Source organism: Lonchura striata, chromosome 24, assembly GCF_046129695.1.
Source record: "Lonchura striata isolate bLonStr1 chromosome 24, bLonStr1.mat, whole genome shotgun sequence".
Lineage (NCBI taxonomy): Eukaryota > Metazoa > Chordata > Aves > Passeriformes > Estrildidae > Lonchura > Lonchura striata.
The window spans coordinates 6,138,214-6,161,070 of record NC_134626.1 but is presented as its reverse complement, the minus strand read 5'-3'; the positions used below and the strand labels follow the sequence as shown (position 1 = coordinate 6,161,070).

General features: G+C 56.8%; 2 protein-coding genes across 6 annotated transcripts; one reads left to right on the top strand and one right to left on the bottom strand.

Annotated features, from left to right (window-relative positions):
- Positions 1 to 459: 459 nt before the first annotated feature.
- Positions 460 to 12,937, bottom strand: ECE1 (endothelin converting enzyme 1). 5 transcript variants are annotated; one of them, XM_021537885.2, is made up of 18 exons: positions 12,705 to 12,937; positions 9,604 to 9,690; positions 8,543 to 8,684; positions 7,618 to 7,830; positions 6,197 to 6,321; positions 5,699 to 5,911; positions 5,411 to 5,602; positions 4,755 to 4,897; positions 4,555 to 4,669; positions 4,233 to 4,343; positions 3,882 to 3,980; positions 3,690 to 3,767; positions 3,202 to 3,305; positions 2,890 to 3,000; positions 2,694 to 2,761; positions 2,427 to 2,617; positions 2,239 to 2,334; positions 460 to 1,959 (listed from the first exon to the last, which is right to left on the bottom strand). In XM_021537885.2, the coding sequence occupies exons 1-18, from the start codon at positions 12,705 to 12,707 to the stop codon at positions 1,783 to 1,785; spliced, it is 2,268 nt and encodes a 755-aa protein (XP_021393560.2). In that variant the 5' UTR covers positions 12,708 to 12,937; the 3' UTR covers positions 460 to 1,782. The 5 variants fall into 5 exon arrangements, with proteins under 5 accessions (XP_021393560.2, XP_021393562.2, XP_021393563.2 ...); XM_021537887.3 differs by lacking the exon at positions 12,705 to 12,937 and adding an exon at positions 10,117 to 10,311; XM_021537888.3 differs by lacking the exon at positions 12,705 to 12,937 and adding an exon at positions 10,165 to 10,311.
- Positions 12,938 to 14,105: 1,168 nt separating this feature from the next.
- On the top strand, positions 14,106 to 22,439 carry ALPL (alkaline phosphatase, biomineralization associated). The gene is made up of 12 exons (XM_021537892.2): positions 14,106 to 14,192; positions 15,045 to 15,136; positions 15,209 to 15,328; positions 16,442 to 16,554; positions 17,131 to 17,305; positions 17,393 to 17,568; positions 18,846 to 18,989; positions 19,139 to 19,208; positions 19,881 to 20,015; positions 20,649 to 20,840; positions 21,543 to 21,662; positions 21,761 to 22,439. The coding sequence occupies exons 2-12, from the start codon at positions 15,079 to 15,081 to the stop codon at positions 22,015 to 22,017; spliced, it is 1,560 nt and encodes a 519-aa protein (XP_021393567.2). The 5' UTR covers positions 14,106 to 14,192; positions 15,045 to 15,078; the 3' UTR covers positions 22,018 to 22,439.
- The last annotated feature ends 418 nt before the right edge of the window (positions 22,440 to 22,857 follow it).

Genomic DNA, 22,857 nt, shown 5'->3' with positions numbered 1-22,857 from the left:
TGAAGCCATGGAGCATCTGCTCAGAGTAAATGTTGGCCTGTTATGGAGCTGGCACCATCCTAGCAGCATCACCAAGCCATAAATAAGGGAGTTTGGAGGGAAACCTGCACAGGGCCTGTACCGCTGGATCCAACCGCAGCCCAGCCAGCCAAAACTCACCCAGAAGGAGGAAGGAAAAGCATCTGGGAAAGACCTCCCTGCCAGGGAGATGTGTGGGGCCATGCCATGGAGATGGAAAGCAAAAAGCCACCCACAGTGAGAGTGAGGTTTTTGGGCAAAAACCCCAGGATTTAGCTTCCAAGAGAGGCAGAAGTCACCAGGCACAGGCTGGGAAAAGCCTCGTTGGCTCATTTTTGTCAGCACGGGACAGTCTCAGTGGTGTAGACAGGGAGAAGAGCACAAATAAATGGATGCAGACCCTCCTGCTCTAAGAAAATTCGAATCGTGATCAGCTCCAAATCCAGTAAAAAGTATTTATTATTTCAATTACAACAAGCCTCATGCGTAGGGTGAAAAAATAGTTACAAAAAACCAGCCCCTTCCATCCCTCCCTTTACATATAAATATTAAAAACTCCCTCTATGTCTCTACTTTGTCTAGAGCAAGACAACAACACACAGCACCTGAGCTCCTGGCAGTGCTTTCCCCTCAAAACAAGTATTAAAAACATCCCTTAAAAAAGTCCCTCAGCCCCATCCTGATCACTTCTCACACTGGTGCCAAACCAGCTGTGGAGGGGCAGAGTTTTGGGGGCACATGGTGCTTTCGGGGCTTGCAGTTTCCCGGGCAGAGGGCAGGCTTGGCATGAGAGAAGCAACGGCAGGAACCGCCTGCACTTGTCTGGGAAGCTTTAGGGCCAGGAAATCCTGGCTGGCCTGGCTTCAGAGGAGACAGGAGAGAGAACAGGATGCTTCATCCACCCCATCACCACCTTGGTTACATCTTTGGTTACGTCAATTTTTCCCTTTACACTCTGAAATTAAAGTTAATCCCAGGAGCTGCAGTATCCCAGCACAGCCTCTGTGACTTGCAGCATCCTCCAGCCCTGTCCCCAGACCTGCTGTCCCTAAGTTTCCCATCAGCATCCTCTGAGGATAGTCCCTCCCAGAGAAACATAGGATCCAAGACTGGAAAGTTATCCACAGCCCTACCCAGCTTCCCTGGCCAAGGGACTGTCACCACGGGGTACTGCACCTACGGCTGCACTAAGTAAAAAAAAAATTAATAAATATACTAATATTTTACTTAAAAAAGGCTTTAAAATGCATTTTCCCTGAAAATTTCCAGTGTATTCTACAACACATGAAAAAAATATATGTATTTTCCCCCCCAAAAAAATATATCTTAAAATATTTTCCACCCTCGTGTGCGCATCTTTGGAGAGAAGGTGGTACATCATTTGTATTTAGACACGCAAACAAACCTGCTGCTGCTGGGGGTTCCCTTTATCACCTCCAAAACAGAGGGGGTTTCCAGGCGGTGGGTCAGGCTGGAGCGCTGTATGCGTAAATACAGGCAGTGCCCACGGATGCCTGTGCCTCGGCACTTGGCCCGGTCATGGTGGGAAAGAAGAGACCCCCAAACTGAAGTCATTTCACCAAAAAGCAGGGGGATGAGGAGTTTTCACAGTGGATTGAACCTCGGACAATGCCAGGGGCACAGACACTGCTCCGGCTGAAGAGTCGGGCTCTCCGTGGCATGGAGAAGTGGTTTGAGCCTCAAAGGACTGGGAAGCCCAGCTGTTGGCAGAGGACAAAGCTGGTTCCCTTGGGCACTTGCCCATCACCAGACTTCACACTTCTTGAGGGGGTTCATGGGGGAGCCCGGGGGGCAGCTGAAGTGCTCCGCGAACTCCGGGGAGTTGGAGACGGTGCCGATGACACGGAAACGTGAGGGGCTGTGGGGGTCGGTGATGAGCCCCTCATGCGAGCTCTCTGGTGTGCGAACTGAGCACCACACCTGCAAACGGAGCACAGGGAGCCTGAAGACTGACACTGATCACCATGGGGCCAGTCCAGTGCTGAATCCAACCTTTCTGCCTGTGTGATGGGGGCCAAGGCAGCTCGAGCTGCAGCTTTGTCTTCCTCTGTAACCAGCACCACCCCAACCTCATTTTCCATCCACTACAACATCTCTGGAGGACTCTGTTTTGCCATCACACCCTCCCAATCCCATCTGAGCATGCTCCACCTCCAAAAATCTGTGTGCCCACCCTCCCAAGGTCACCACATGACCTACCTGTGCAAAGCCAACGAAGAAGAGCTGGTAGTTGGTGAGGCCGAGAGTTGGGAGTGTTTCTTCATCCCCATTCTTTTTCAACCAGTTTTGATATGCCTGAAAACCAGGGAGCACAGTGGGCTCAGGAGACAACACAAATCCCACCACACCATGTCCCACTTCAAATCTCCCCTGCCCCGTGGTCCTACCCGGTAGGCAGCCTTGAGGCCCCCGTTGTCAGCGATGTTCTCCCCGAGGGTGTGCTTGCCATTGACTGCCTCACCATTGACAGTGTAGTTGCCATACTGCTCCACCATGCACGCTGTCTGATGCTTGAAGGCCTCCACTGAGGAATTCTTCCACCAGGGACGCAGGTTGCCATCTTTGTCATATTCCCGGCCTACAAAAACATAGTGGATTCTTCATCTCATACCTGCCACCCCTCCAGCTGCCCACCCACCTGGCCATGGTCATACCTTGGTCATCGAAGGCATGTGTCAACTCATGGCCCACCACCACACCAATCCCACCAAAATTCAGGGACCTGCAGGAGGGCAATGCAGAGGTTAAGAAAACAGTTTCTGCTCTTCACAGCTGTGAAACTTAGCCAAAGATGTGCATATAGGAGGAAAGCTGGGCATCCTGCCCTCTCTGTTTTCCCATGGCTCTTACTTGGGGGATGCACGGGTGTAAAAGGGGGCCTGGAGGATGCCAGCAGGGAAGACAATCTCATTTTTGGTAGGAGAGTAATATGCGTTGACCGTCGGAGGTGTCATGCTCCATCTGCAGGAACACAAACATGGCCAACATAAACCATCAGCAGCCTTTGATCCAACAACATCCACTTTTGTTGCAAAGCCCAAAGCCGTTGTCCTAAATTTATCTCCCCAAAACTGGTACAAGCTGGTGGAACCAAATCCCAGTGCTCCAGATATGCTGATATTCCCCACTGAGTACAACAAGGAAGTGGAGCAGAAGACTTACTGGTCCCGGTTTGGCGGTTTCCGGAGTTGGTCAGCCGTGACCCTGGCTGAGAAGTTGTAAAACTGCATGACGTTCTCAAAATAGAGGTCGGACACGGCCTCGTACTGTAAAAGAACAAGGAGTGAGTGGTGTGTGCTGATCGCCCAGCCCCACTCCTCCCTTCACAGTCATGTCTGAGCCTCCAGAGCTAGCAGAGTTATGGCTTCTCCTGTTTCTCCTCCTCTCCAACATCTGTGGAGTCTCTGGAGGGCAATGAATCACCATTACGGAAAACGGCTCCTCCTTTTCCCGGGCAGGGATCCCAAGAGCCCCAGCCACCCCAGGACTGGCCCACAGTTCTCTGAGAAGTCCTGAGAGAAGGGGCCAAGGACATCAAGTGAGACCTTTCTGGAGGAACCTGGGGTTCAAGGCTGCCCTGAGGCCACAATGATACAGATACATCCTGTACATCCTATAGAAGACCCAGGGGACGTATCTGACCAACTCACATCATTAAATACTTTATCCAGCTCCTTGGGGTCCATGATGAATTTGGGATAGCCAATCATGTTGTAGATGGCATCTGCCTGGAGGGTGACAAAGACCAGAGTGCTCTCAGTGCCAGGTATGGAAGACAGGCTCACCCTGTTACACCATCATCCACCCTCACCCTCTCCCCAGCGCAGCCACCAGCACCTCACCTTCTCTTTGGCTGATTTCCTCGTCTCTTCATCCATCCACTGCAGGGTCTCCAGGCTTTCCTCGAAGGCAGTTTTAATCTCCGCAATCATTTCCTCCGCCTAGACAAAACAAGGCAGCACAGTGTCAGTCCAAAGAGCTGGCTTCCTGTCCCAGAGAGGTCAAGGACCTTCACACCACAGGGAGGAAGAGGCTGGGAGGCCAAGACAACACATGGCGAAAAACCCAGCATACGGAGATGCACAGTGAACGCAATAGGGTAGACAGAGAAACACTGTCTGCCCCAACAGTTCCACCACTGTAGAGGCTTGCCCAGCACCAGGGACTCGCACGCTGCTGTCTTGGGGACGTACCACCTGCTTGCTGTCCTCAGCAAAAGTGGCCTTGACAAACATGGCCCCCAGGGCGAAGCCCAGGTTGTTGTCCGTGTCACTGATGCAAAACTTCCAGCGTGGGAGGCAGCTCTGCATGGGACAGGAGGTGGTCATCAGTGGTGGCATGGAACAAAGCCCTCCACATTCCCACCCCCTTGCTCCACTTGGCCCATCCAACCCTCTGCCACCCCAAAAGCTGCCCCACATTTCTATTGTTTGGATGCCACATAAGAGGGCCTTGACATAAAAAGCCATCAACATTTCAATGTGATTATGGTGCACTAAGGGACTTCACCCTCACCTTTTTTGTCCCATACATCACTTCCATGAATTTTTCCTCAGCATCCCGGAAGCGCTGGTCAAGGAGCGGGCTGGTTTTCCGCACCAGGTTCCAGATCATGTAGTTGTTGAGGAGACTATGGTGAGAGGTGGTGAGTAGGCAGCAGCACATTCCTGCCCACCCTGGGTACCTGGGTCTTGGTACAGGCTGGGGATTCTCACCACTTATCCGTGGCCAGGATGAGGTCAGAGACCTGCTCCAGGTACTCCTTGGCATAGACCACAACGGGCTCTGACTCGTTGAGCTCCACGGGGTAGAAGACTGTGGAGAGGAAGGGCATCCAGTCCACAGCCGGTGCCAGCTCCTGCAAAAGCCACAGTGCTGCTATGAACCTAAAAACCATCACAGGGGGTGGCAGCTGCTTCTTAAACTGGAATTGGCTGTATCAATCCCCATTTGATGCATTCAGCTGATTTTGCAGAGGCCAGTTCCTGTAACAGCAGCGTCCTTGAAAGGCTGAAGGGGAGTAAACAATTTCCTCCCACAAAGAAGGAAAATAAAGTGGTGTGGGTGTCAGATGTTGACACAAGCTACAGCCCCTCTGGGGACACTGGGACCAGGCTGACGTCCAGGGGCAGCAATCCCAGGAGGACTGCTGCACTAGGATGGTTGCTAGCTCTAGGGGTGGTCCAGAGGCTGGGAGGAAGGGTCAGGGTAGGATTTCCCCAAGGAGGACGTAGGCCAAGCTGTTGCACAAGAGCTTCCCAGGCTGTGTCAGCTGGTGTCAGGATTCCCAAAGGAGCTGTGTCATCTTCACCCATTCACCCCGCTTCCTGAACCACAGCAGAATGGGGAAACTCGCCAGCTCCATTCCTACCTTTAGGTCTCCCACTGTCATTTTATGGTAGATGACCTCCTCATCCCGATGCTTCTCCTGCGGGATGGTGATGTTGGCCAAGGCCGTCTCAAAGTCCAGGATCTGCTGCATCTGCTGCCGCGTGGACTCCTCATCGGTGCCTCCCAGGAACATCCCCAGCTGCACCATGTAGTTCAGGTACCCAGCGAGCACCTGCACGGTGGGATCAGCACGGTGGGGTCAGCATGGCAGGTGCCACCCACACACTGCATCCCCCCAGCCAACCCACGTTTCCCCTGACACCCTCACCTTCTCATTCTCTGTCTTGTTCAGGTAGTAATCCCGCGATGGCAGGCCCAGCCCCGACTGATCCACCTGGATGACGTTGCTGTTGGAGTTCTTGGAGTCGGCGCTGACGTAGACGGAAAAGAAGGGCGAGGTGCGGTAGTGCGCCGTCACCTCCCGCAGCGTCTCGTTGAAGTTGTCACCGGCACAGGTACCTGTGATGTTCCAGCCACCCAGCTGGGGACAGACAGCAACCAACTTTTGAGTAACAAACAGCCACCTGAAATGGCTTCGATATTCCCTCAATATTCATCCTGGGGTGAAGCTTGCAAGGGTTAAAGGGGCTAAAAAGCCCCATTATAGGATTATAAATCTCTGCCTCTGCCTGCTTGACTTGAGGGATGCTCTTCTGCAGGAAGCACCAACAATGGAGTATGGACAGTGCTGGGACTGCCCATGACTGAGCTTTTCCCCCCCATTTTGAAGAGGGAAGATGGCTTTTCCTCAAGGACTGGGACAAACCTTTTGGATGAGTTCCATGAGTGGGGTGGCACGCAGCTCCTCGATCTTGCTCTCATTCATGCAGGCTTGGTAATAGCGCTGTGCCTTGCGTTCTGCCTCGCTGGACACATTGGCTGTGGTGTTTTCTGTGGGAGGTACACATGGGGCTCCAGGGATGAGCATCTGCTGGACCCAGAAGGATTCAGCCCCATTATGGGGCAAGGCTAGGCTCCAAAAAGGCGCCAAGGATTGTCCCAGTAGTTGCCACCATGCCCCAAGGGCATCCCATTGGCCTCATCCCTTCCTGGCCTCCTGCCCCCTCTCTCTTTTCCCACCCACAGTGACTGCTCCAACTCTTTGGGGACAAAAGACAAAGAAAAGAAAAAATAAAAAGCATTTTTATTTTTCCAGCAGCTCTGATATTCCCAGCATCATCCAGCCCCACGTGCTGCCCTTGCCTCTGTGCTGGTGCCCCCTAGACCTGTATTATTTATTCCTGCAAAAAGGAACAATAAACCCATTTTTCTCCTCTGCCTCCAAAACCTTCCTTTCATCTCCCCAGCTAAAATTCTGCTTTCCCAGAGGGTTTTGGGGTTTTTTTTTATTTATTTTCCTGATGACACAGCTTGCACCTTTGGCTTCCCAGCTGTGTGGTTTTATTAACTAAAGGTCCCTCAGCTCCAAGGAATTCAAGGAAATGCCGACCGCGACCACTTGGCTGGAGGCCCAGTCTCTTCTCCCGGTAAAACTAGCGCCAGATTTCTGCGGGAAAAGCCAGGGACGAAGCTGTTCCCGCACCACCCCCTTTCTCTCAAAAGACAACACTCTTCCCAAACCTTCTCTTTCCAGATAATCAGCTCTGGTGCAGTGGAAAGTGCTGATAAGGAGCCAGTTGTTTGCTCAAAGCTTGAACAAACCGTCCCCGCCGGTTGCTCGGATAAGCCGCTCTGCTGAGGCATTCGCACGCAGAGGCTGAGCCCAGGACCCTCCCTTTGCTGGGAGAGTTTTGGCCCCCCAAAAATGGCCATACTGGCAGCCAGCCCCCCAAAAGGCTACTCACAAAGGCTGGAAGTAACAGAACAAGGAAAATACATGTCCTTGGGGTGATACTGGGACACTACAGCCTCTGGATGCAGTCTGGAGCGCACATCCTGAATTTCAGAGCTCTTGGGAATGCCACCATGGGGTTTACAGAGCAGAGGCCTTTTCCCTACTCAGCACCACAGACTAGCAACACCACAGTCAAAAAATCTCAGGAGCATCTAGGAGAGCAAACACAGCCAGGATCCATTTCTCAATGTCCTCACAGCTTGTGTGTCACAGGCTGGTTTGACGCTGGAGTTCAGTTCCAACCTCATATTCCCATGCATATGTTTTTGGCATCCCCCGGACCCAACAGAGTCCCTGAGCATTGCGGGGCCCCACTGCTCCCATGCACTCACCCAGCAGGTGCTTCATGATGGCCTGGTTGTGCTCCCAGAGGTTGTTGAAGGTGCCCCAGCGCGAGTGACCGTCAGGGAGGGGGTTGGCCTTGATCCAGCCCCCGCAGGCGTAGCTAAAGAAGTCCTCACAGGGGTTCACCGCACGGTCCAGCGAGCTGAGGATGGAGCTGGTGATGGAGATGCAGGCTTCTGACAGGCACACAGCGGGTGGCCCTGATGGGACAGGGACAGGTTCAGCTCCTCTGCTGCAGCATGGTGAGCAGCACCACAGAGCATCCTGCCCTGAGCTGAAGGATGGATTCAGGAAAATACCCCACCTGGTGCCTGAGCATCCCACCTTGTACATTACCACCCTGCTCTAGGGCAAGCAATATGGACCAGCATGCTGACCTACGTCTGAGCATCCTGCCCAATCACCCCAGGGCAAGCAAATCATCTTATGTCCAAAGATCCTGCCCAGTGCCCAGTCATCCACCCGGGGGTGAAGGATGCAGAGAAACGGTCCAGCCTGTGCTCAGGCATCAAGCTCCAGGATAAAGGATCAGAAACACCTTATCCTGCATCTGAGCATCTTGCCCTGGGGTGAAGGGGTGCAGGTGACCATCCTGTCTTGAGCCCAAAGATACCACCCCACACCTGAACATCCTGTTTGATACCCAAGAATCCTGTCCTGGAGTGACAGGTATAGGTAAGTATCCCCCCACTTGCAGGGCAAGATTCTGCAGGGCAGATCCCCAGCAACCCACTCTGGTCAAGGGGGCAGGATCCCGTGTGCAGTTGTTTGCTCAAAGCTTGAACAAACCATCCCCCCCACTGGTTGCTCAGATAAGCCGCTCTGCCTTGGTGTTCGCATGCAGAGGCCGAGCCGAGAATCCTCCCTTTCCTGGGAGGGCTTTGGCCCCCAAAAAATGAGCAAAGGACTTACTGGCTCTGTACTGGAAGATGAGTCCCAGCAGACAGGCCACGAGCAGCACTGCCAGCACCCCCACCAGCACCACCAGCTGCTTCTCAGCACGCGTCCGCTCGGCCCAGCACCCCCGGCTGCCCCGGGAGCCGCGGAAGTTCACCTGCGGGAAGAGCAGCGTCGTCTCCCCGCTGGCAGAAAAACTCACTGACGCAGCCCCCATTTTGCTTCCCGCAGCCCACAGCAGAAATTTAGCCCCGGCAAGGGATCCGTCATGGATTGGGCTGGGAAAGGCAGCAGCTGCCTTCCAGAAACCGAGCAGGAAGGGCGGCACAATGGCAGGAAAGGGAGCGGGACGAGTGCTTTGGAGGGCTCACCTGCTGTCCCGTGCCACCCTGAACCCTTCCTCGAGCACAGCATAACCCCACGGCTATCCCCGTCCCCACTGCCAGCACTGGGACAGGGTGGGGGCTGCGTCGAAAAGTGCCTTAACAGGATACTCCCACTCAGCCAAAAAACATCCCCAGGAAACATCTCGATGTGACCGCAAGCGGAGACAGCCCCGCCGGGAAAAGTAAAAACACATTTGGGGCAGAAACCACCATTCTAGAGACTGATGGAGCTGGGGCTGGTGCCACAACACAGAGGGTCTCTCCAGACCTGAACCTTTCCCGGTGAGGCTGGACACTGGCAGCAGTGGGGTTTTTTCTTGCCACCCTTGGCCCTCTTTAAGCTGCTTTTCCACTGCTTGGGGAGGAATTAACCTAATCTCCTTTTGTGTGGGGACAAAACTCCCAGTGCTTTGATAATTGCTCACCCCAACCATGCTGGGAAGGGGTTTGGCAGCAGAAAAACTGGGAGGTGGAGTGTTGAAACAGCGCAGGCAGGATATGGCCCTGCTGGCTCCCTGTGCCAGAAAGGGAGCGAAGGGCAGCAGTGGCAGGAGGCAGCATGGCACTGCCCACACTGGACTTTATCCCCCAGACACTGGTCAAAGGTAAAAAGCCCTTCTGCACCCCCCTCTGCTGCTTGCCAGGACACAAAATCCCCTTTTCCCTCCTAATAGACACATGAAGCTATACCTGAAAGCCATTGGGGTATCCATCACCATCACCAAGGGACTCCAGGGGGTCTTCATCATCCAGCGTTGCCCGCTTGTAGGTCGACATCTGCACAGGGAGATCAGAGGTGCTCAGTGGCCCGGGAATGAGGAAGAAATGAAGGACAAGGAAAGTTTACACACCTTTTAAAGCCACCTCCTCCTCCGGGGAGCAAAATCCCGAATAGCTCCGAGGTAGCAGAGCACTACACAAAGCCGGAGGATGGTTATGGAAAGCACAGAGGGCCGGAGCCAAGAGCTGAGCAAAGCCCGAACCCGCCTCACTTTCCCCCGGGGCCGGGTTGTGCAACCTCCCCTTCAGCCTGGAATGAAGCCGGATCCACCTCCGCCCTGCAGTGGGGAGAGCGACCCCCCTGTGCCAGGGAATCCCGTAGTGCCAGGCACCTGGGAGAGGCTGGCAGCAGAGAAAATGGCTTTTCTCCCTGACACTCCCGGCTCGCTCGCGCTCAACGCCCCATCTGCGAACCCCGCGCACCCTGAAACAGCCGGAGAAGTCCCTGCGAGCACCCAAAGGAGACAGCACCAGGAATTTCAGCTGTGGACGGGATCCCTCCCGGCGCCGTGTCCTCCGGGCATTATCTTGTGCCAGTGCCCGGCTCTTATCTCATCCCCGGCAGAAAAACAAGGAAAACCTCCCGGGTTGGCAGCCGGCCCTTATCGCGCTGCCGCCGCTGCTTCCTTCCCCCTGGCACTGCCCTGCCATCCAGCCAGATTGTCTCCCGATGGAGCAAACAACCCTCCACTCCCCACCGAGGGGCTGAGCACCCCAAAATCCACCTTGACCCTGCCACCGATGGCCCGAGCGGCACCACTCAGAACCCTTCACCCGCAATCAGCACAAGGAGGGGGTTTAAACCCATCTGGATGCCCCCATCCCGCTGCCATCAATCCCAAAGGGATGAGTTGATCCAAACCCCGCAAAGCCGAGCCTCAATTTCTCCTGGCAGAATGAAAGCACCGGTTTGTTTCCAATAGCAGCATTCCCAAACCTCCCTTTGCACGCTTAATAACAAGTCTCATTCTCTCCCCGGATCCCAAATCCCAGCCTCAGTTTAATTAACCACAAAACCCACCTGGGGAAGAAAAAGGGTTAAAACAAAGATGTGGTTTCCCTCCTTGGTTGTACCGAAATCTCTGTTTGCGGCCCCAAAATCTCCCCTGGGCGCCCGCCTGGAGCCTGAGAACCGTGAGACGAAAGAGCCTCAACTGCAAGATTTTATCGTGGGGAAAATCTCTGTTTAGATCCTATTTTTTCCCAACCCCTTTCACTTTTTTTCCCACCTATTTTAGTACTTCGCACATGGCTGAAATTGGCAGCTCCGCGCACAAATCACCGCTCACACGGTGGGGGGGATTCATGAAGCCTCCACGGCTCCGCAACACCAAATTCCTGGAATCCCAGCTTTCACTCCATTTCCTGAGGAAATGCAATCTTTTTTTCCTCAGCTATCCCCCACCCTGCCTACCCCAGCCCGAAAACCAGGAAAAAGACAAAAAAATGAATCCCTTTCTGTTCTCCTTTCACAAGAGATGTGCTGGCTCAACCCGGTACCAGCCATTAGAGAACCCAAACTGAGCCCGAGTTCCCCCAAACACCTCCGAGAGGCACTGGGATCGACCCCCAGCATCCTTAATTTGAGGGGAAACTGGGCCCAGGAGGTATTTTTTTAACACCCATATCCTTCACACTGAGGACATAGTAGCACCTCGGGGTGCTCCTCACCCTCTCCAGCAGGTGAAGCAGGAGCACCCCTTTTTGGGGGGAAAAATGGGATAGATTTTGTCACACACTCCCCTCTCCAAGCCGTTATTTACTTCAATCCTAATAAAAACGCATTCTCCCCGCTCCAACAGGGTGGGGGGACACCCACACTTTAACCCCCCGCGCACGGGAGTTTCACCCTCTATACAACTTACAAAAACCCCGGCATTAAATACCCTGCTTTTACCCCAAATCTCTCCTTCGCTCTATAAACAATAAGCCCCACGTGCTCGGAGCCCGCACACCCCCAGCCAGGCCCGGGGGTCCCCCAGGGCCCGGTTCTGCCCCGCCGGGGGAGCCCCGCTCCGGTACCGGGCACCCCGCGCCTCCGCCGGCTGCTTTCAATTCCCGTCCGGGCGCCATTTCGGAGCAACCGCAGCCACGATCGCCATGGCGATTCCTCGCCTTCCCCCAGCCCCTCCGACGCCCCGACACCACCCTGAGCCCCCCAAGTCACCCCCAAAGCCCCGCCTGGCAAAGCGGTGCCCACCCGCCCCACCCCCCAGCACCCATGGGTGCCCCCGCACCTCTACAGCCAGCGCCCAGCGAGGCTCAGCTTGCTAATTAGGATGTCCGGGGGGTAATTAGCAACTTCTGGTGTTAATCAGGGGTGCCGGTGTTAATCAGGGTTTTGGGGGAGCTCCTAGTTGTGTAGGGAACCCTGACTGTGCAGATTGAGTAATTTTTAAAGAAAAGCTTAAAAAGCACTCAAAAAAGAGTTAAACTTTACCGAAAATAAATAAATAAATAAATAAATAGGGAGAAGTACAACCCAGTTTGGGGGTGCTCGAAAACAGCCCCACAAGAGTGGGTTCAGTTGGGTGGGGGGCGCCCCCCTCCCTTTGCCGATGGAAACAAGGTGCAAACCCCCGCGGGTCTGGGTCAAGAGTGGATTTGGGGGCGCCGAGGGGCTTGAGGAGGCACCCAGAGGGGGGCACCCACTTTGGGGTCCCCACCTGCTGACCCCACCCGCCACAAAGAAAACGCCGCTGGGGGGGCCCGAGTGGGGCACCCAGGGGTGCTCGGGGGTGCAGCGGGGGTCCCTGGGGGTGTCTTAGGGGGGTCCTTGGGATGCAATGGGAGACCGCTTAAGGGTCCAATGAGGGTCTCACGGAGATCCTCGGGGATCCAAAGGGTGACCAGCGGGGACGCCGGGGGTACCCCGGGATGCAGTGGGGGGGTCCTATGGGGTTACAAAGAGCATCCCACGGCAAATACATCACCCGGCGCCCCGCTTTGGCCAAGCGGCCCCTACTCAACCACCCCCAGATTTCGGGGTGTCGCCGGGCCCCCTCACTCACCATGGCCGTTACCCCGCTCCCGCCGGCCCGGCCCCGATGGGGCGAGCGCCCGCTGAGCCCCGGCACCGCTCGTGACGCCGCCGCGGCCTAGCGAGGGTGACGAGCAAAGGATGTACCTGGGATGGGAAACCAATGGGGCCGCGGAGGGACGGGCTTCCCGCACGCCTCCTTTAACTCTTTCGGGGGGCCGCAAGCCCCGTTTGGGGGGCCCCGCGTGCCCCGGCGCTGCCGGCAGCATCCCCCCGAGGCAGCCCTGGCTCCCTGGCCGGAGGGGATGTGGCGTCCCGGGGCGAGCGTGCAAGGCGCGATGCCGGCGGCGGCCGCTTGTGCAAGGGCGAAAGCAACGCGGGGCGAGCGCGCTCGTGCAAACGCGTGGGCGAGCGCGGGGAGGCCACCAGCAGCCCCACGCGTGCTTGTGGACGGGCACGCGGCGCAGTCGTGCAAGCGCGTGTGCTGCTTGCACGCCTGCAGCTGCACACACTCGTGCGTGCCCGCAGCTCCGCGAGTGTGCCAGCGTGAGCTTTCCCACGCCGAAAGGCACCGGCGTGCCCTGCCGTGGTGACGGGCATGGGGACACGCGGTGCCACCTCCCGCCCCCTGCGCTGCCCCGGCGGGCTGAGCACTGACGCGCTCATCACACCCACGGGATGCAAATGGCTTCTGCTGGGCTGCGAAAGTGCTGGGGGGTGCAGAGGGGTGAAGAGACGGGGGAAGGGGAAAGGGGAAAGGGTTCCGGAGGGATTTGGAGCGTCCGCAAGGGGCCGTGCCCGTCCTCTGGCATCGCGGCCGTGTTGGGGCTCCCTCGGTTGCACCCCGAGGGTCCCGGCGATTTTTGGGCTGAGACCGCCACCTTCTGGGAGGCCACGGGCGGCTCCGCGGGTCACGGAGCGGCTCGGGCCTCCTCCATGGGGAAACTGAGGCAGGGCTGAGAGTCACCCACTCCCCCCGCCCTCGTCACCGCGTCGTGATTATTGTAGGAACTACAGTAATGCCACGGGATCCCACCAGGGATCTCTCGCGGGCTGCTGCAAGAGCCCGTGTGGTGAAACTGAGGCAGGAAGACCCCACTCATCTCCATCACCCCCACCCCAACCCCAACCCCTCGCCGGTGCCGCTAGCACGGTTTGGGTGAAAATAATGCAAAATCCGGCAAAGCGCACGTCTACCCCACCAAGAGGCACCCCAAACTCCCACGTGTGAAGCGAGGGAGGGTTTCTCAGCACTTATAGCCAGGCTTGGTGCTCCCCAGTCCTCCCAGTTCTCCCAGTATAACCCGGCAGAGGGCACCAGTAAGCCCAGTTTGTGGCCTTTTCTCCCCCCGCCCCCCCCCCCCCCCCCTTGCTGGCAGCAGGGGGAGGGTGGAGGAAGGGGAGGAGGAGGAGGAGGCTAAGGCCGGGTGCGGGGGGATTTAAGGGCTCGCGATCCCCCCGGCCCGGCCTCCTCCCGCCGCCCAGAGGGACGTGGGTGTAGGGACCCAAGTTAGTGCGGGTACGTGTGTGGCAGCCCCCACCCCCGGTAAGGACCCCCCCGGGGGCCACCGCTGCCATCCCGGGGGAGGGAGGCTCTCCGGGAGCGCGGGGTGAGGGGGCGTGCAGCGGAGGGAAGCTGCTGGGGGGATGTGGGGGTGATGGGGACACGGGAGCGTGGTGAGGACGCGGGTGTGCAACGGGGACACACGGAGATGCTGCAGGGACTTGGGCGTGCAACAGGGACACAGACATGCAGTGGGGCCACGAGCATGTGGTGGGCACACGGGCATGGGATGGGGACACGGACGTGCAGCAAGGACATGGATGTGTCGTGGGACGCGGTCATGCGGGGACGCGGGTGCACAACAGGCACAGAAATGCAACAGGGACACGGGTTTGTGATGGGGATGGGGACAGGGGTGTGTGGTGGGGACATCAGGGACGTGGCACACACAGGGGATGCGGTGGGGACACGGGTGTGTGCTGGGACTGCAGATGTGCAGTGGGGACATGGGCATGGGATGGGAACACGGAGGTGACAGGGACACATGATGGGGACACATGAGAGGTACACAAGCACAAGATGGGGACGTGGACATGGAAGGGGAACACACACGTGATGGGGACCTCACTGTGCCACAGGGACCATCCTGGCTTCCCCCAGCTCGGGTTGGTGGCAGTGAGGTGACACCTCATGGGACTCATGACTAGGGAGGCACGGGGGAGGCGGGGTAAGCTGGCATGTCCCCAGGGGGATCACATCGGTTACTGTGTAGGGAGGGGACATTTTTTCTGTCCTCGCTTGGTTGACCCCGGACCAAAGGTCTCAGTGGGGAAACTGAGGCACGAGCGGGTGCCACCCACCTCGCAGCTCTCTTCTGGCAGCCCCCGCTCAGCGCCGCAGGATGAAGGCTCTGTTAGTCCTCCTCCTCGCCCACCTCTGCTCGGCATCGCTGGTCCCAGGTAGGTGAGGTTCGGAGGGGCAGCACCCCAAAGGTGCTGCCGTGGGGTGCTAGGAGCCCGCTTCTCCTGCAGAGAGGGAGAAGGACCCCGAGTACTGGCGGCGGCAGGCGCAGGAGACCCTCAGGAACGCGCTGCGGCTCCAGCGCCTCAACCAGAACGTGGCCAAGAACCTCATCCTCTTCCTGGGGGACGGTGAGATGGGAGGGGAGCACCCACCCCGGGCGGGGGCAGCGGGGCTGGGGGGCACGGGGGGGCGATGAAGTGGCTGCAATAAAGTGGGTGCTGGGATAAACTGGGGCTTTGACGCATTGGGTGTCGTGGGAAAATAGGTGCTGTGGTGAGTTGTGTTCTGGGATAAACTGGGGTTCCTGTAAGCTGAGTGCTGGTGTGAACAGGGTTTGCGAAAAAGATGTGTGCTGGGGTAAACTGGCTGCTGCAATGAACTGGATTTACAAAGAAAATGGGTGCTGTGGTAAATTGAGTTAACAGTAGACTCAGTTTATTTTGTGGGTGCTGGGTAAACTGGATTTGCGAAAATATATTGGTTGCTTCAATCAACTGGATTTGCAAAAAAATGGGTGCTATGGTAAATAGTGTGAGTTTACAACAAACTGGGTGCTGGATAAACTGGATTTGCAAAAAATATTGGTTGCTGCAATCAGTTTGGTTTGTGTTAAGTTGGGTGCTGGGGTAAACTGGGTGCTGGTATGAACAAGACTTAGAGTAAGTTGAGTGCTGCAATAAATTGGGTTTGAAATGAATATTGGGTGCTAGGGAGAACTGAGTTGCAATAAACTGGGTGGCAGCATGAGCCGGGTGCTGCAATGAACTGGGATTGCAGTAACCTGGTGCAGGGATAAAGTGGATTGGCAAAAAATTGGATCTCAGGTAAATTGGTTTTGCCATCATTTGAGTGCTGGCATAAACTGGGATTGCAATAAAGTGGGTGCTGGGATAAATTTGGTTTGCCAAAAACTTGAGTGCTGGGATAACCCGCGTGCAGGAATGAATTGGCTTTGCAAAAAAGTTGGGTGTTGCAATAAACTGGGCTCTGTGATGAACTGCCTTTGTGATGAAAAGTGGCTGCTGGGATAAACTGGGAGCTGGGATAAACTGGCTGCACAATAAACCGGGCTTGCAAAAAAAATTGGTTGCTGTGATAAACTGGACGATGGGATAAACTGGATGATGGGATAAACTGATCGATGGGCTAAAGGGGGTGTGCGGTGAGCAGAGATGAGCGGGGTTTGCGCGGAGCGCGCTGCGCTGCCCGGGGCCGCCGGGCTGGCTGACGGTGTCCCGCAGGAATGGGCGTCTCCACGGTCACGGCCGCCCGCATCCTCAAAGGGCAGCTGCACGGGCAGGGCGAGGAGAGCCTGCTGGAGATGGACAAGTTCCCCTTCGTGGCCTTGGCCAAGGTGAGCCCCCGCGGGGCACCCACGGGGACGCGACACCCACCGCGAGGTCACGGGCGGGCGGCATCGAACGAGCCGAAATTAGGTCATGGGCGAGCGAAGGCAGCTGGCTCCGGTGCCCGCTGGCCGTGCCAGGGGCCGGCCGTGGGAACGGGGAGGGGGGCAGGAGGAGCCCGACGCCTGCGGGACGCCACGGGACCCCCCTGCTTCTCCTGGGGTCGTTTTGCTGAACGAAACATTGTAAAATAATAATTAAATTTGAAGTCGGCGGCCCCCTCCATTCACCCCGTGGGGATGCCCGTGGCTGTGGCTTCCATCTCCCTGCCAAAAGATGGACTGAAAAAAGGCTAAAAGCAGCAAAATGCAGTGTGGAGGGGGGGATGTCCCACCACGGTGGAGGGAGTAGGGGGTAAAATAGGGGGCAAAGGGCAAAAGAGAGGGGACACAGGTGGGATGGGGGTCTGGTGCAGCCAAACAGCCCAGGAAGGGAAGCCCCAGGGTGGGAATGGTGGTGCCGTCAGTGGTGAGACAATGACGGTGGCGATAACGATGGGGGTTTATCCATCTCCCACCTTCCAGACCTACAACACCAATGCCCAGGTGCCCGACAGCGCAGGCACGGCCACCGCCTACCTCTGCGGTGTCAAAGCCAACGAGGGGACGCTGGGGGTCAGCGCCGGTGTCACCCGGGACCGCTGCAACACCACCAAGGGCCAGGAGGTGACCTCCATCCTCCGCTGGGCCAAGGAGGCAGGTGAGGCACAGAGGAGATCCTGGGCAGGAGGTCCAGCGGGCGGCTTTGGGGCTGTTCTCACCGTTGTCCCCTGAACTGGTGGCTCAGGCAAGGCCGTGGGCATCGTCACCACCACGCGCGTGACCCACGCCACACCCAGCGCCGCCTACGCCCACTCTGCCAACCGTGACTGGTACTCGGATGGAGAGATGCCCCCAGATGCCCTGCAGGGGGGCTGCAAGGACATCGCCCGGCAGCTGGTGGAGAACATCCCTGAGATCGAGGTAGGCATGAGGACACCTGGAGTCAGGGGGATGGGACCAGGGCCATGGATAGATGTGTGACCAAGATCACCAATGGCTGAAGAGCCTGGACTCCCAGGAGATGTTGGGCTGGAACCACCAGTGGTTGAAGAGCCAGAACTCCCAGGAGATGTTGGGCTGGAGCCACCAAGGGGTGCAGGGTCAGGACTGAGAGTGGCTACAAGACAAGGACCACCCTTGCAAATGTGAGGCTGAGACCACCCGTGGGTGCGGAACCAGGATTGTGGGTGGATATGGGGCCAGAACCACCAATGGGTGCAGAGTTGGGACCCTGATGCAATGTTGGGCTGGGACCACCCATGGGTGCAGAATCAGGACCACCCATGGGTATAGAGTTGGGACTCTCATCAAATATGGGACCAGGACCACCATGGGTGAGGTACCAGCACTCTCAGGTGGACATGGGACCAGGAAACTCAAACATAGGTCTTGGACCACAGCACCTGTAGGATCAAGCCCCAGATCCACAAATCCATCTTAGCCTCCTCTTTTCCCATACTCCCAGACCCAAAACTCTTCCTTTTCTCCCCAGTTCTGCTCCTTACTGTGGATTTATGCAGAAATTCAGCACTGTAAATAAATCTTCTTCGGTCCTTCAAAATAGCCCCAAAGCAAAACATCCCAGCCTGTTATTTAGCTCTTTAATAGCCTCTTTTGCTTTTTTTTTTTTTTTTTTTCCCTTTAATATAATTTTAACTCTGTCCCAGGCTGGAAATAATTATATAGTGGGGAAAAGACTTTTTTTTTTCCCTCTTTTTTTGTTAATAATTTTGGCATTGGTGTTTTGCAGCTTTATAATTCACCTTCTACGCAGAGAAAGGGGGGAAAAATACAAAAAAAACCATAAAATCTCTGCTAGGTTATAAATAACAGAAGCCAAATAAATCAGGCTCCAAAGCAAACAGGGAGAGCCGCGGGATGGGGCTCCATCCCAGCGGGTTCATGTGGGGATCCCGATGTGGAGCATCCTTCCCACAGATTGGGGGAAAAAATATTCAAAAAGCCAAAACCCTGCTGGAAATGGTTATTTTTGTCCTGAGTTTTAATTAATAGGCAGATATTCAGAGTTATTTTGAGCGAGGTGAAATTCCTTGGGTGTTTTTGCCCACAACTCCAGGGCTTTCCTGGACATCCTGCTCCACTCCTTCGGGATCTTCCCCCATTCAACCCCAGCTGGAAGGGGAGATTGAAAAGAATTTTAAAAGATTTAAAACCACATTTCCTCCCTTCTTTTGCAGGTGATCCTGGGCGGAGGGCGGAAATACATGTTCCCCAAAAATGTCAGCGATGTGGAATATCCCCACGAGGAGAAGCAGCGGGGCACCCGCCTGGACGGCAGGAACCTGGTGCAGGCGTGGCGGGAGGCCAAGCCCCGCGGCAAGGTAACGGCGACTCTGGGGCTGGGGGTGCACACACATCACCCCCCCGTAGCCCTACGGAGCCGTTCCTGGGGCTGGAATATCTCGGGGAGCATCTCCGGGGTGGCAGAAGCACTTGGAGAGGTGACAATGCCTGTCCCCCCCGTGCCCAGGTTGCTGAGTACGTGTGGCACCGCCAAGGGCTGCTGGCACTCAACCTCAGCCGCGTCGACTTCCTGCTGGGTGAGTCCCTGCACCCACGGGTGCCCTGGCATCAGCTGGGTGCTTTAGGGGGACCCTGTCCTGGGGTGCTGGGGCAGCTGCAGTGGCCAGTTCTCCTCCAAGGGATTGAGGAGCCCTGTCCTTGGCATGCTGGTAGCCCCCCAAGATGGTTCTGTTCCCTTGGGGATGCTGGTACCCGCCCTCACACTGATCCTGTTGCCTCCCTGGGGATGTTGGTACCCCAGAGGGATGCTGTTACACCCCCAAGATTGGTGCTCTTGCTGCTCCCAGGGGTGCTGGTACCTCCCAAAGAGGTTGCAATTTCCCTGGAGATGCTGGTGCACTCCCTGGAGATGCTGGTGCACCCCCTGGAGATGCTGGTGTGCCCTCAAGGATGTGCTGCCCACCCAAGGACATTGTTACACCCCCAAGGATGCTGCTACTCCAACCCTGGGACACATCTCCCTCCTAGGGATGCAGTTCTTTTGTCAGCAGTGAAATTCCCATCCCAACTGGAATGTGGAATCCAGCAGGGCAGGAGGAAGGAAGGGTTGGGATTGTCCGGCTTCTATCTAATCTTCCTGGATCCAGTGGTGTGTGAAACACTTGAATCAGCAGGAGGAGCAGGATTTGCCCCCCCCCTTTTTTTCTTTTGGTGGGAAAGGATGTCCCCAGCAGTGTCCCTGTCCCCAGGCCTCTTCGAGCCAGGGGACATGATGTACGAGCTGGACAGGAACAACAATACAGATCCGTCCCTCAGCGAGATGGTGTCCGTGGCCATCAGGATGCTCCAGAAAAATCCCCGAGGGTTCTTCCTCCTGGTGGAAGGTGGGGGGTTCATGGGGGTGCAAAAATGGGGCATGAAAAGAGGCAAGGAGGGGTGCAAAAAGGGGGGGATTAAAAAAAAGAAGGGTGCAAATGAAGAATAAAGGGGGTGGTGGGGATACAAAAAGGAGGAAATAAAGGGGGTGATGTGGTGTAAAAGAAGGTGCACAAAGGTGGGGAATTGGATAAGGGGGAGGTACAAAAAGTGAGGACTGGGAGGTGGAAAAGGATGATAAAGGCGGTGATAGAAGAACAAAAAATGGGGATTAAATGTGATGGTGCAAAAAGGGAGGATAATGGGGAGATCGGAGTGCAAAAAAAGGGGATGACAAGGAGGAAGGATAAAGGGGTCGTGGGGAATACAGAAATGACAGATAAAGGGGATATGGGGGGATGCAAAAAGAGGAGTAACAGGGGCAGAGAAGGTGCAAAAAGGGAGGGATAAAAGAGGTGGAGTGCTAAAACGGAAAAAGGGTAGGGGGATGAAAAGGAGGAGCAAAGGGGCTGATGGGGGTTCAGGAGGGAGGATGTGGGATGTGACAAGGGGTAAAAATGGGATGGGGGCGCAGAAAGGGAAGAAAGGGGGTTCGAGGCGGGGAGGAGGAGCGCAATGCCGAGGGGTGCCGGGCTCCTCAGGCGGCCGCATCGACCACGGGCACCACGAGGGGAAGGCAAAGCAGGCGCTGCACGAGGCGGTGGAGCTGGACAGGGCCATCGGGCTGGCCACGCGCCTCACGTCCACCCAGGACACGCTCAGCGTCGTCACCGCCGACCACTCGCACGTCTTCACCTTCGGCGGCTACACCCCCCGTGGGAACCCCATCTTTGGTGAGCCCTGCGCGGGGACAGCTGGGGACACCCTGGGGACAGCTGGGGACACCCTGGGGACAGCTGGGGGACAGCTCGGGGACAGCTCGGGGACACCACAGGGACAGCTGGGGGACACCCTGGGGACAGCTGGGGACACCCTGGGTACAGCTGGGGGACAGCTGGGGGACACCCTGGGGACAGCTGGGGGACACCACAGGGACAGCTGGGGACACCCTGTGGACAGCTGGGGACACCCTGGGGACAGCTCGGGGACACCCTGGGGACAGCTCGGGGACACCACGGGGACAGCTCGGGGACACCCTGGGGACAGCTGGGGACACCACGGGGACACCCTGGGGACACCACGGGGACACCCTGGGGACAGCTCAGGGACACCACGGGGACAGCTGGGGGACACCCTGGGGACAGCTCAGGGACACCACGGGGACAGCTGGGGGACACCCTGGGGACAGCTGGGGGACACCCTGGGGACAGCTGGGGGACACCCTGGGGACACCCTGGGGACACCCTGGGGACAGCTGGGGGACAGCTCGGGGACAGCTGGGGGACACCCTGGGGACAGCTCGGGGACACCCTGGGGACAGCTCAGGGACACCATGGGGACAGCCCAGAGACAGCCTGGGGACAACTCGGGGACACCCTGGGGACAGCTGGGGGACACCCTGGGGGGATCCCATCTGCTGACTGCCACACCACCAGGTCTAGCCCCGATGCAGAGTGACGTGGACCGCAAACCCTTCACATCCATCCTCTACGGCAACGGCCCCGGCTACAAAATCGTGGCGGGCGAGCGAGAAAACGTCTCCGCCGTGGATTTTGGTGAGGAAGTTTTGGGCCAAAACCCCTTCAAATCACCCCAGCTTGGCTAAAAGGAGCTGCACTCTTAGACGATTCTCACTTGTGCCGTTTGCCCCCAGCTCACGCCGACTACCAGGCGCAGTCGGCCGTGCCGCTGCGGCAGGAGACCCACGGCGGCGAGGACGTGGCCGTGTTCGCCCGCGGGCCCATGGCCCACCTGCTGCACGGCGTCCACGAGCAGAACTACATCCCCCACGCCATGGCTTACGCCGCCTGCATCGGCTCCAACCGAGGCCACTGCAACGCCGCCGCCCGCCCGGCCACCCCCCTGCTCCTGCCCTTCCTCGGCCTCCTCCTCCTCCTGCTCCTCTGCTAAAGTGCCTCTTGCAAATCACTGAGGGGGATTTATTTTTAATTCATCCCCCCTTTTTATTTTTCTGTGGACAGCAGCGCCCGGGAAAGAGGAGAGAGAGAACAGAGAGACTCAGCGGAGCAAAAGCAGCCGCCGGTGGTTTGGTGCTGGGAGCTGCCTCTGTAAATACATGGTTCCTTCCCTATAATTAGCAGCGTTCCCTGGCCTATCCCAAAGCCACCGCGGGATTTGGGATGGCAGCTGGAGCCTCGGCGGATAAAACCCCCTCTTTGAGCGAGACGCGATGGGGCTGGGTCCCAAAATGCCTCTGCGGTCCCTGGGCTGAGGACTGACCCTGGTGCCCAACTCGTCACATGCGTGGGGAGCCAGGGACCATACGAAGATGGGAAAAAAAAATTAACTCATCGGGTTAATTTGTCCCTAAACTTGGGTTTTGCTGTCTCCTCGGTGATTTATTTTGTTTTAAAATTCTTCGGGTTAAAACAACTTGCTGCCCCGGGAGGGGTTGGGGCTGGGATTGTGGAAGGGGGGTAAAGGCAACAAAGCGGCATGTGAGGGCACGCCCCCGTCATTAGGGTGAGTTAATTAAGGGGGAATTTAATAGGTGGGGTCACAAGGGGAAAGGGCTTGTGTAGCTGGGGGGCAACACTGGGTGGGCAAAGGGTGCTGGGAGCAGGCAAATGTCACTGTGCTTGTGCCAATGTCACCGTGCAAGTGGGTACGGTGCCTTGCACATGCAAATGTCTCTGTGCCAGTGCCACTGAGCACTTGCAGACGCTGCCTGAGCTGAGCAAAAGGTGCCCTGAGTGTGCAAATGTCACCCAGATGCCATGGTGTGCAGTG